Here is a 12,470-nt window from a genome sequence, read left to right on the forward strand (position 1 = left end):
CTGCCCCCCCGCGGATCCTTTCTTCTGCCCCCCCCCCTGCCCCCCCGCCCGTCCATTCACCCAGACCTTGTTTAGTAGAATGGCTCTTCTTCTATTTTCTTGTCTTCAAACTGCTATAGAGGGACAACCTAGAGCTTTGTCTGAGGAGCCCGGCATTCTTTCACATCTGCCTCTTGTTTTCAGACCCCCGCTGCATTCGAATTTCAAACTGCCCCCCCCCCTCCCCTTCTCTCTAATAACCCCCTTCCTCCCACTCACTGGGTCTTTATTTCCTTCTAAAGGGACATACTGTGCTCCTGACTTTTAGAATTTTTATCCACTTGTCAGTTATAAGGCAGATATTTCACGCACACACGTGTGTTGGAACTTTGTCTGATTACGTTAAGATCTGTCTGTGTGTGAAACTCAAGGGTTAGTCCAAAAATACCACTGTTATAGATTCAAAATGTGACTCATTTTCTTCAGTCTCTCCAACAGTTTCATTCAATGTTTGTTAAAAGTTGAGCTGTGGTACTTTTTATTACATCATTTTTCTCAACCTTCAAACATAAAACATTTTGAACTTTGGAAAATTGGTGAAAATTATTTAAGCTTTGGCTAATTCTGTTCAGAAAGAATGTTTAAAAGAAGAAGGTTGTGTTTACAAGAGATTCTTACATAAAACACTGGAAGTTATTTTGAATTTGAGTAAGAATAAGGAGAAAGATTTAGTTTTTAAAATTTTCATAAACAAACACTCTTTTCAGTTTTTTTTAACCTCTTGTTGTTGTTGTTGTTTGACTGTCAGTGACTGGCACCGTCACGGATGAAGGGATTTTAAATCATACTTTTCTGTTGTGAGGTTGAGTCAGTGGTTGAGTCAGTGGTCAGTGCTGCGTCGTCGGTGGCCGAGGTTCAGAGAGGAACAGACATGTTAAACGCTCACAGCACGATACCAGACGTATTAAAGTACAGTGCTGTTATCATCGATTCACAGAACCCCCGTCCCGTGTTCCAGGGATCAACATCCTGCATTACCTCACGGCGGGGGGGCGGAACCGCCTCGGAGGCAAACTGTTTAAAGTTGTCTTTGTCTTCACTTCTGACACAGGAGGTGTGTGGAGCTAAACGATGACAGCAGTGAGAATGATCACGTTGACCTGACGCTGTTATCTCAGGCTCAAAGTTCTTACTGGGGTTTTTTTCTCGTTATTTAAACATTAACACCTGCAGCCACCAAATGGCAGACAAACATAATAAAAGGTGTTTTTCTGTTCTAGACTAATAAAGAATATAAAAGAAACTAAAAGGTGTTTTTCTGTTCTAGACTAATGTATCATATTTGATTTAAATAATGTAAATATGAGGGACCTGAAAATAAAGAAACTCCTTTAATGGGAAGATTGATGGTTGGAGTGTTTGGTGTTTTTGTTGGAGGACGTGAACGGCGTTCACCATGCACGTCATTTCAGCACTTGACAGCGAGGAGGCCCGCCATGTGGGGCTGGATTTGACTATGGGTTAGCAGACCAATGTCTGTCACGACTGACTTTGTAGCAAGAGCTGTCAATGTTTTTGAATTAATGAGGATGTGATGTCTGTCATGTCTGTCAGTGTTCAGCTCTCTTTGTTAAACCAACAACACTGAGCTCAGAAAGTCTGCGAGACTGTGATTCCACTGCTGAGTTTGTCTCTCCGAGGTTTGATTGGCCTGCTCTTGCTCTACCACTGGAAAAGTTTTACTTTTTTTTTCTTTTTCGCGGGGAGTTTTTCTACTTGAATTGAATTCACCCTCTGACCTCCGACCTCCGACCTCAGACACTCTCCCACTCTATTAGTAATCCTAGTATAAGGCTTTTTATCTTTGGTGCTAGCTGGTGAGCTAATCCATCCTTTGTGTGAACAGGTGTAAAAATGCTGTGTGTTTTGATGTTGAACACAACCAAAAATAAACTACTGTCTTTTCTCCTAGCGGTTGCTAACAGTAAAATGTCTCGTAGCGTCCGTCAGGCTGAGGCAGCTCGGCTCACACTAAAGCTAAAACACGTTAGCGTCTGTGTGTGGCTGCGACTTTACTCTCCTGTTCAGCCACACTGAACGCATGCGTCATATGATCAGATTTAAAGCAGGAATTACACGTTCTGTTTAGCCATTGGGGCGGGGGCCGTTGAGGGGCCGCTGATTTGTGAAGATTTGTGCGTCTGTAGTTTGTTGAAATCGCTGAGACGCTGTGACAAAAGACCATAAATGACACACGAGGTTTTAAATGAGTTCAAATTTCCTGCATAACATTTTGAAAAAGTGTCAGTCAGACTTTTTTCTTCACTCATTCAGAGTTAATGAGAAGCACTGCATTTGTGATGCATCTGCCATGTTCACAATTCACCAGGCAATAATCCTATCAATGGGGCAAATCTCAGTTTTTATGCAGACTCTTAATATCGATTTCCGGCTGCTGCTAAGTAATTACAGCAACTTTAACTGTCGTGTCGTGTCCTTAAAAGGTCACTGTGTCAAGAACATCTGCTGCATTACGCCAGTCTTAACGCAGCACTTAGTTTTAGTATGTATTTTTTTCATGCTCCCATTTTTTTTTTATTCAGAGCATGCATAAAAGGGGAGCAGTGTACACCAGAGGGAAGTATGGAGATACTTGATAAAAGCATGAAAAGGCCAGAGATGGTGAGAAAGTAAAACACATTATCTGAGTGAAAGTGCAGCAGATGTAATGCTCCAAACTAACGCTTCCAACCAGTGACAGAAACTACACAAAATGATGATGAAAAAATAGGCTTCCATGCATTATTTATCAGTCACAGGATAAAAACCATCACCTGTTCTGCTAACACACTCCTGTCAGTCAAACCTCTGACGCTCGTATCGTACTCTACGTTCTCCTGTTCAGGAGAAGAATTAGCACGGGAGCTAACCAGCGCTAGGTCAACATGATTTCACTGTGTGTGTGGACGATGACACTGTTGTGATTTGTGTTAGAGCGGAAACTAATATTTTATCAATCGATTCAAAAATGTGTCCTCACAAAGAAGCTGCGTGGAGCGAGAACGAAGGAGGAAGTAGTTTGAACAGTTAGCACAGACGCAAGACGGAAGAAAAAAAACAGATTAGAATGTTTGAATGTTTGACCGTGAATCTTTTTTCTTTTGTACATTTGGTCAAGTCATATTTGATGTTGTTCCACATCCAGTCGTTTCTCTACAGAAGAATTGAAACAGTTTTTTTTTTCCAGTCCCACATACGGTGGCTGAGTTTTTCAGGTTCAGGGCAACATTAACAAAAGGTCATATGAAGGTCATTTTAAAAAGGTAAAGTCTCACGTTTTCTGTTGTAGTATTAGTCTCATCCCTGAGGTGAACAGTTTTCTGTTGTAGTATTAGTGTCATCCCTGAGGTGAACGTAAACGTGGCCCATGTTATTGACGGAGGAAACAAACACTGCATCAGTTCTGTTGTTTCTCAAATGACAACACAAATATTTGTGTGTCATCAAAGTATTATCTGTGGCAACAGCTGCAAACAGTCAAGACTTCTGTGCATGAACACGAGGCTCTTCTCTTCCTGCTCTGCTGTGCTGAGATCTGACTGCACACACCTTCAGTGTGGGCTGATTATATTCAAACGCTCGGCTGGTAAATTTAATCACGGCTCGGTGCAAATATACCATCTGAAAAACAGTGGTTAGGTTCTGTTGGCCTCGCCGTTTCAGACGCTGCCTCCGTCCTGTTCTGTCATGTGACGCGTACGTTCAGTGAAACGAACACACCGCTGGTGCCGTAGCCCGTTCCTTTGATCCTCAGTTAAATGGCTCCGTAATTAGAGGTGGAGGGTGAGGTGTGATGTCACAGCAGATGAGCTGATTACCACGGGCTTAATTATAACTTTGTTGGATAATGTGTGCACTCGGTGTGTTTCCTCAGACTCAGACGGCGGATGTTGTATTTCAGGCTCCTAAAAGCTATCACACACAAAATGAATATTGTTTTAAATTTAAATTTTTAAGAAGAGTAATAATTACATAAAAACAGTTTCTGATGGACTCCTATGTGCCTTGTTGCCAGAGTGACGCTCTCTGCCATGGTGAATGTGCTAATGATTCATTGGAGTGAGAGAACAGAGCTTTACCTGGCAGTGTAAACACACACACACACAGAGAGAGAGAGAGAGAGAGAGAGAGAGTTGTTAGGAGTGTGAAACACATGCCTGGGCGAGCAGGTAGGCTTTAGGTTTCAGTCCACACAGCTCCAGAACTGTAGCCATGACAGGGAGGAGGTCATCTGCTTTTGTAGTGAAAGAAAGCAAAAACAAACATTTAAACATCCCACCACTGGAGGGACAGGAATGGAGGGGGTGGGGGGAGTTTTGGTTGGAGAAAATCTGAGAGAATCAGGGAGGAGCGGGATAAAGATAAAGTGGTTTTGGGTCAGCCATAACAGATAAGGGAGCGTTGGCTCGGCTCTGATTTGTTTGTCTGGTTCTTTGACCAAAGGTCAGAAGAGTCGAAGTGAAGGAGTCCAACACAAACACCGTTACTGTCAAATGTTAACTCCCACAAGGAGAGTAAATTCAAACGACATGTTGCTAATTTAAATTTTGGTGGAATACAATATGAAATGCTTTACATTTGAAAAATACATTTTGTTATGATGCAGAAATGATAAAGGAACTCCATGGTGTCCATGTCTGGACAGTTTGTCTCTGACCAGACAGAATTATCCTCTAAAGTTTGACATTTTATTGCTCCATATGTTTAAGTTGATTTCATTATTTCTTAGCATTAATTTGATTTCGTTGTGTTGTTTTTTTTTCTCCTTTTCAGATGACCAATATACTGTACATTTACTCTTTAAACTGAATACACCTGTATATTAGCATGACGGTCCTTCAGGTTCAATCTAAAATCACCATGACATCTATATTTAGTTATATTTATTATTACTTGCTCATGATTTCCCAGCATTCCCTCTGGTTCTCTCAGCCCACGGTGAACGACTGACCGTGTCAGTCTAGAATGTTGTGAAACCTGTCAGTTACAGTTGAAACAGCGCTTCATGGTTAGAACCACACAGAGTGTGAATCACAAGGTGAGGAACAGGGTGGGCCCTGTTTGAAGCACCACAGGCCCCTCCCTCATCCGCCCCCCCCCCAGTAGTTGACATTCAGCAGACATCATGGGATTTCCCCCCTCTCAGGATCACTGACCTTCAGACTGTTCTTGTGAAGTGGCGTGCAGTCACAGTTGAAGGTTTGTCACAGAGTGCAGTGGAATATACTCACGTCTGACCTCAAGGATAAACGTGTGACGACACAGAAGTGGGAAAGTCTTGAATGCGTGAACTGAAGCTCCGTCTTGGTCTGTTCCACAGGTGAGAGGATGAACGATGAGAAGCTCTGAGAGCCGCCGGCGTGGACTTTTTTAATAAAAACCTCAGCACGACCCTGCCGCCGACCGTCAACAACCAGGCATCATGGCTCGCTCCTTGTGGAATCTACACACCGTCTGCTGGTTCCTCCTCACACTAACTCACGTGCACTCCACAGAGGGTGAGTACATCTTCAAGTCTCACCGTTGTTTGCTGGAAGAAATGGTGCCAGGAGTTTGGCAGCTGGAATGATTCTGTGTTCTGTACGTCGTGATGACAGTGGGCGGGGGGGCGGGGGGTCGGGGGGGTCGTAGCACAGCTTTATTATTTAGTTGGTTAATTGTGATTCATCTAAGATTTTCTGCTCCAAAGCATCACTTTCTCCCAGTGGCGTCGACGCTGCATCTATTTGTGAATTCCCAGCAAAATTGTTCCTTCATAATGAAAAACAAGCAGATTTCACACCTTCAAAACTGTAAAGCTTGAATTTGTGTTAATCACAGTGGATTAAATTAAATCATTCTCAGCTGTCTCATAAACACCAGATTCAAGTGTTCATCTCACTATAAACTTCAAAGCCTCATTTAAGTGTTAAATCAAATGAAGGGACTTTCAGAATATCCAGTTTTACTTTGAAAAACTTTTGTCTTTTGGACAGATTTTCACTGCTGTTGTTCATATTCTTATTCTCAACAACTACAATATTAATCTTCTTAATTTTGTTGCATTAAATGTATGGAGACATATTTGTGTCTTAGCTTCTGTGGGGATTAGAGTTAATAATTTGAGTGTTTTCTTCCTTTGTTTTTGATTTACATCAAATACGTCACAAACTTTGTGAACTGACGTCGAGTTAAATTTACTAAAACATACAAGCACGGATGAAAGGACAGTTCAGAGAGACACTGTTTCCTCCTGCTGAGTTTCTGCCCCGTGCTCCACAAAGTCTGGTTTCGCTAAATATCCCACAGAAGTCGATGGCTGGTGTTTATGAGGTGGGAAGTCTGTGAGTAATCGTGACGCAACACTACCAACTCCTCCTGGCTGCGTAGGGTAAAAAACAAAGCCAAAGAGAAAGTGAAAGAGTGCGCCTCAGTCTGGGTTGAGAGTTTGGATGTGTTGTTTTGTTGCAGGAGCCGCAGCACAGAGAGAGCGAAGCCAGGAGTGACTTTAGAAACGCAGAGCACTGAAACTGTAGAAACAGCCCTTTAAAATCAATGCAGGAAACACATCAAAGGAACAGGAGCATGACATTTATCGTTCACCTCGTCCTCCGGTTGCACCGCGCCCTGTAACCCCCGCCCCCCCCCCACCCACTCACACCACACCCTGCTGCCGTGCCAGCCTCAGAGAACAGCCCACAGACAGTCCATTACAAACAATATCCCCAAGAAAACATGCATCATTACACTGCGTCTGGCCTTAATATCTTTTTAATGTTTTTTTATAATTAAATCAAATGAGCTCTAAAAACTTGGATGTTCTTTGTCCAAGTTTTTTTTTTTATTTGACAAACGGTTTGTACTGTCGTACATAGAGCAGCAGCAGCAGCAGAGGACGGACGTGTGAGACAACCTCATGTAGTGTGTCATAATGTGGTGTTGAGGAGGGTTGTCCTCTGTCTTTAATGTCCTCACAGTGTGACACAACATGACAGTACACACACCAGCACAGTTTAACATTTTAACGGACTCTGTACCAGGGTGACGTCGTCTCAGAGGTTCAGATAACGGAAGAAAGGAAAAGGATTTTGTGATTTTTAATTGGATCTTCATCTTCTGCTGGTTGGAGGTTGATTTTTATCTTCAAAACAATAAAAAAATGATTTACCTGTTTAGTGGATCTGAATAATTTGGATTAAGAACATCAAGATAGTAAAGTCAAGCATTACTAGTGTGATCTGATACCTGAGTCTAACCAAGTCTAGCTGGAGCCAATCTCAGTTTACATTTGGGATTAGGTTGGATTAACCGTCGACATCAGGTGGAGAAATCATCACAGGGACGATCGACCAATCAAACCTCCATGACAGGGTCAGCTGAGGGTTCATTTTTGTTCCGACTCTTCTCCTTGGTCACTCACTAATGTCAGTATAATTCCTTGTAATTTCAGATATTTTCTCTGCTCAGATTTCTTTTTTCCAAATACAGTCCGTTTCATAGCAAACATTCGCAGCTTCCTCCAAATAACATCATTTACCATTAAATATTTTCATCTAGTGTTTATACGTTGTTCAACGTGAAGAGTTTGGCCGCAGGCGTTCGAGGAGATCTTTGAGGCAGTAGATTTGTCTGGTACCCTGGGAGAATATGTGTCACCATAGCAACCCAGTAAAAGATGAGTTAAAATGTAAGGAGAGTAGACAGCCGACACGCCGTGTTCTCCCTGTGTAATGTATTTAAGTCTACTGTCCCAGTCACTGACTGGACACTGACCTGTCTCTGACACTGACCTGTCTCTGACACTGACCTGTCTCTGACCCTGACCCACTTAGAGTCATCCTGGTCAAAACTTTACGGTTCTGACCAGAGGCACAGAAGAAACAAGTGATGAACAGTGGTTTCATTAGAAGTGTTCGCTCTGCGTTAGCATTTTATTTTATTTTTTTACATCTGCTTCAGCCTCCACAGTGCAAGAGATCAGAGACAAGAGACCGTTTTTATTCTGTCTCTCTTTTAACCTGAGCTGTGACTGAACAACTTGAACAAAGATAAACTGAATTTGTCCAACGTGTTTCCAAAGGTAGAAGAAGACGTCACCAATGATGAACATTTTCCTTTATGTAAAATAAAAGAATCCGATCGTTGGTTAAAATCAAAGACAAAAGAGTTTACAGATGCAGAGGTTGGAGCTGATTCTTCCTGTTGAAAACACAAAGGTAAACCCAGAGACAGACTGAAGTTTTACAGCCTTTGCAGCAGGGATTCATCTTTGATAAGGAACTTGTTTTCAGTTCTTAGACGAGGACAATGAACGGGTTGCCTGTCTCTGTAAAAAAAAAAAAAAAAAAAATTTCCCAGAATTCCAGAAGGAAGGAATTCACTCATAGACACCTTTTAGACATGCCTAGCTGTTGAAGAATAGCTTTATGATTTTTTTTTAGATTATATGATTTTTCCCCTCGCTGTTCCAGCAGCTGAGTTTGAGCAGCAGAAATTATAAAAAATATAAAAAATGTTTTCTAGCTTTTTAACCCACACACTGTTTTTTCTTTTGAATTAAAAAGCTGAATTAAAGTTCTGTTCTTCTGTAGTCAAACTCTTTGACTACTGTGAAGAAGTTCACGTCTTTATTCGATGACAGAACCGCTTCCCTCTTAACTTGGAACCAATTTTTCTGTTCCAAACTTTGAAGCACCTGAGACTTGTCAAGGACACTGAGGAAGGACACTTTAAAAGTCCTGCTGTTCAAACCATGTGAAAGGACGCTGAAGACACTGAACGCTGAAGCTTTTGTCTCAAAGTAAATGGAGTGAATCAGACAATCAGAGTTTTTTGGTTTAATTTCATCACGTTAAGTTAAAGCAGAGTAAGACAGAACCTTCCAGAACAGCAGCAGCATCAGCTATCAGTGCTGCAGTTGGTGTAAAAAGCAAACACACACACACACACACACACACACACACTGTACTACCACGTCACCACGGTGGCAGAATAATCATGTGGAGAAAATACACACATTAGTTCAACTTTCATTTGTCATTTGTTCAAAATGATCTTTTTCCTCTTTGTGGTTTAATTTTTATAAATCCTCCAGTGGGACTACCAGCAGGGATTGAATCTAACGTTGTGTTTTTGAATGTGCTCTTCACATATACAAGGCTCAGAGCCAAGTTTTCAGTCAATAAATGAAACAGGGCTACTGCCTGTCACCAGGGTGGACACCACCCAGCCCCCGAACCACAGGTTAGGGATTTGTGTAAAACCCTGCTGAATCACTGCGGTGGATTACAGCCACTGAGGCCACCGCTGATAAAGAGACAGGTTCTTCTTCTTCGTGGGTTGTTTCTACAGCGGAGACAATGACAAATGGTGGGGCTTTTGGCCCGGTCTATCTTGGACAAACATCTTCAGTTGGTTTTGTCTCTGCACCGACTGCTGATGCCATCACGGCTCTTTGGATCAGACCGTGGAGTCTGGCTTCCTGTGGAGCCGGGCAGGCGTGGGGTCTGTGTGCGAAGGCCTACCATGCTGTCACGGCTCTTTCATCACCAGTCAGGCTTGGCCAATAAGGAGATAAGAAGACAATGAGCGCGGGAGCAAGCAGTGGCAAGGTGGACCCGCTGCCCCTGGGCCCCCCCCCTGCTGAGCACTTCAGATTCTCATTAGTGTTTTTCAGCAAAGGGAGAGGGGATTTGGTGGATTAGGTCTTTGTCACAGCTGGCTCCAGGTCTGTGTTTGTCATTCAGGAGAACGGCACATCTCTGACATCCTGCCGCCCTTTTTCTTCACACACGCCACAGAGATCCTCCCTTTACCTGCTCGGCCCCGGAGGCCGTTCCTCGGTGTTCCTCGGTGTTCCTCGGTGTTCCACAGAATCAGGGAACCCATCATTAACTGGCTGACCTTGCCAAAGGTTTGGATGCCATTTTAGAGCCAGTGTGTCGGTGTCTGTAGGCCTGTGCTGCATTAGCATTCTTGTTAATGGTTATTTGTGTGGAGATAACCTTGGGAAGCATCATTAGTTTCTTGTTTACCGTCTCTGTCCTCAACTCACGCTGAGATCTTTGCTGAGATACCAGAGCAGGGGTTCAGAGGAGACGCCGCGCCGTCTTACCACTCCAGCTGATTTTCTCCAAGTTTGAGGTTTTGCAGGGACAAGAGCAATGTTGTACACACCTTTACTGTTTCATTTGCCAACTCAGGAAAAACAATACTGCCAACTGGTCACTTTTGAGACTATACAGCTGCAGAAGTGTTTGACTGGAATCTCAATCAGCAGACGTTAGTCATACGTCTGCACGTCTCTGTCCGCCTCCTGCTTCTTTGCTTTGTCTCACTTTGTTCTGGCCCCAGTCTCTAACAAGTGATTCCCAGACGCTCTACAAAAACATGCTTTGTGAAAGCGTAGCGTTTCTGCCTGAATCTCAAATATAGTCAAACAAACATGACTTATCAATCTCCAGTGCAGCGGTCCAAAACCAAACACTCATTATATATGGTGCTTTTTGTGTGTGTGTGTTTTTTTGTGTTTGTGGGTTGTCTGTGATCTGGCCCCGGAGGATTTGACTGGCAGCATGTGGGCATCTTTCATGAGTCGGTTTGGATTTGTTCGAGATATGGCTTCATTTTAAAGAAGTCTTGTTTCTTGTTTCTCTCGACCGTGCGATAGTGAAAAGATAAAGATGTCTTGAAGGACTTGATCTGTGATGAGAAACGTAAGTGCAGGGAGGAAAGACTTGAAGTCAGTTCCATTGTAACAGAAGATTTTCTGCTATCTGAATGCGTTGGATGGCAGTGACTTCAAACGGCCCAGGCTGAGTGCTGATGAAGTGTCGTCTGAGGGCGGAGGATGAGGAGAATGTTGTTGATTATCCAGTGTAGATGCTGCTTCAAACAGCACAGCTGGTCAAAGGTCACATGTACATGTACAGCTCCCTGGCTGTGTTTGGGTCACAGTGAGGGCTACGCACCAACATGAACACAATCGTGTGATTTTCACACTGCCGTCGACTGCTGACTGCATACGTGGCTGATTGGCTTCACGCCGTGAATTATATGTATTTTATCAATGTGAGCAATTTAGTTCCCCTTCACGATGGGAGCAAAACTAAATCAAAGCTATTGAATTGGTCCAATGAGAACTGCCAATCAGGTGGCGTCGTTCAGTGACTCCAGCAGTAACACAGTCTGCAGGCCTCGCAATCACACTTTCTTTCTAAGGATAACGGTAATACGTAGGTGTGAGGGGTTGAACATGAGAAGATGAGTGAGGTCAGAGTGTGGTTTTCACTGCAACACGTTGAAAAATGAAACTCACTTAAATTCACATTTGATTCTTTTTTTATTGTCTGAATCTTTCAGTTCACATCTGAATTGTTGAAATGTTTTTGCGTCCACGTGCAGCACGTTTAGCTTTGGAGACTGTAAGAAAGTGATGAGCCAATAATGTAGGCATCATGGCTGGACCGAACACTGCAGTTAGATTTATCACTCACTTTAGTCGTTTGTTCTATCAAAATCCAATACATTTCTTGTTTTCTGTCTAGTTTTCTTTAAAGAAGGTCATTTAAGAATTCTTCAGCTTAGTTTTCTTTAAAGAAGGTCATTTAAGTTTTTTAATTAATTCTCTCAGTCGTCAAAATTCTTCAGTTTCTTTAACTTAAAGCACATAAAACATTAAAAACAAAACTGAAAACTTGAAAACCAAATACATTTTTTGCCTCCTTTTTATTACTTTCAATTAAAAACTCATTTGTGTCCAGATTTTAACATGTTTTAATGAAGCAGGAAAGAATGAACTGAAGGCTTATTTTCCCGTCCACCGTCCACCGTCCCCTGAGTGAGCTCCTCTTTGTCCTCCTGCTTCAGCGCTGATGTAGAGCAGCAGTAAATCCTGAGGTGGCTGCTGTGAATGAGGGATGGTGACACTACAGCCATAAATATCATGGATTCAGAGCCAGGGCTCAGTTGGTTAATAACCTGATGAATGGAGATCCTCTGTACATTCACTGGTTTCCTTTTTGATTCCTTTTTGTCCTCAGCTCTTTCTGTGAAATGAGCTCCGGCTCCTGGAGCACTCAGACGCTCGCTGTGTTATTTACACAGGTCCACATTAAAGGGACGGATGTAAAAGTTGGTCTAAACTGCTGTCGACCAAAACAAACGTCCGTCTGGACCATTTGGTTCTGGTGGACGGCTACAACTTGACCCGGTGCTTGACCTTTTGACCTTGTCAGTCACAACACTCAGTCACTGATGGTCTCAGTTATTGGATTGCAAATGGTTGTTGGTTTAGGAACAGTCGCATTTTTCTTCTCTGATGTGACGTAAACTCACTGTTATTTAAGTCCCGACCGGTGAGTTCATGAATTTGAGCCAAAAATGTGATGAATTCAGTTTCAGTTTTGTTTTCCTTGGGCTATATTTGCTGGAAAAATGTGATGTAGGTTTGA

At 42.8% G+C, this 12,470-nt stretch overlaps 1 protein-coding gene across 8 annotated transcripts in view; it reads left to right on the plus strand.

The window, feature by feature from the left end:
* The window catches only part of adgrl2a (adhesion G protein-coupled receptor L2a), a 194,200-nt gene that overhangs the window by 109,677 nt on the left and 72,053 nt on the right, over positions 1 to 12,470 (plus strand). For all 8 annotated transcript variants that reach the window (XM_025064450.1, XM_025064456.1, XM_025064459.1 and 5 more), the window contains exon 5: positions 5,360 to 5,537. In XM_025064450.1, coding sequence (XP_024920218.1) covers positions 5,462 to 5,537 — 76 coding nt within the window. In that variant the 5' untranslated portion in view covers positions 5,360 to 5,461. The remainder of the gene's footprint in view (positions 1 to 5,359; positions 5,538 to 12,470) is intronic.

Source organism: Cynoglossus semilaevis, chromosome 2 (genome assembly GCF_000523025.1).
Source record: "Cynoglossus semilaevis isolate Cse_v1.0 chromosome 2, Cse_v1.0, whole genome shotgun sequence".
In the NCBI taxonomy this organism is placed as follows: domain Eukaryota; kingdom Metazoa; phylum Chordata; class Actinopteri; order Pleuronectiformes; family Cynoglossidae; genus Cynoglossus; species Cynoglossus semilaevis.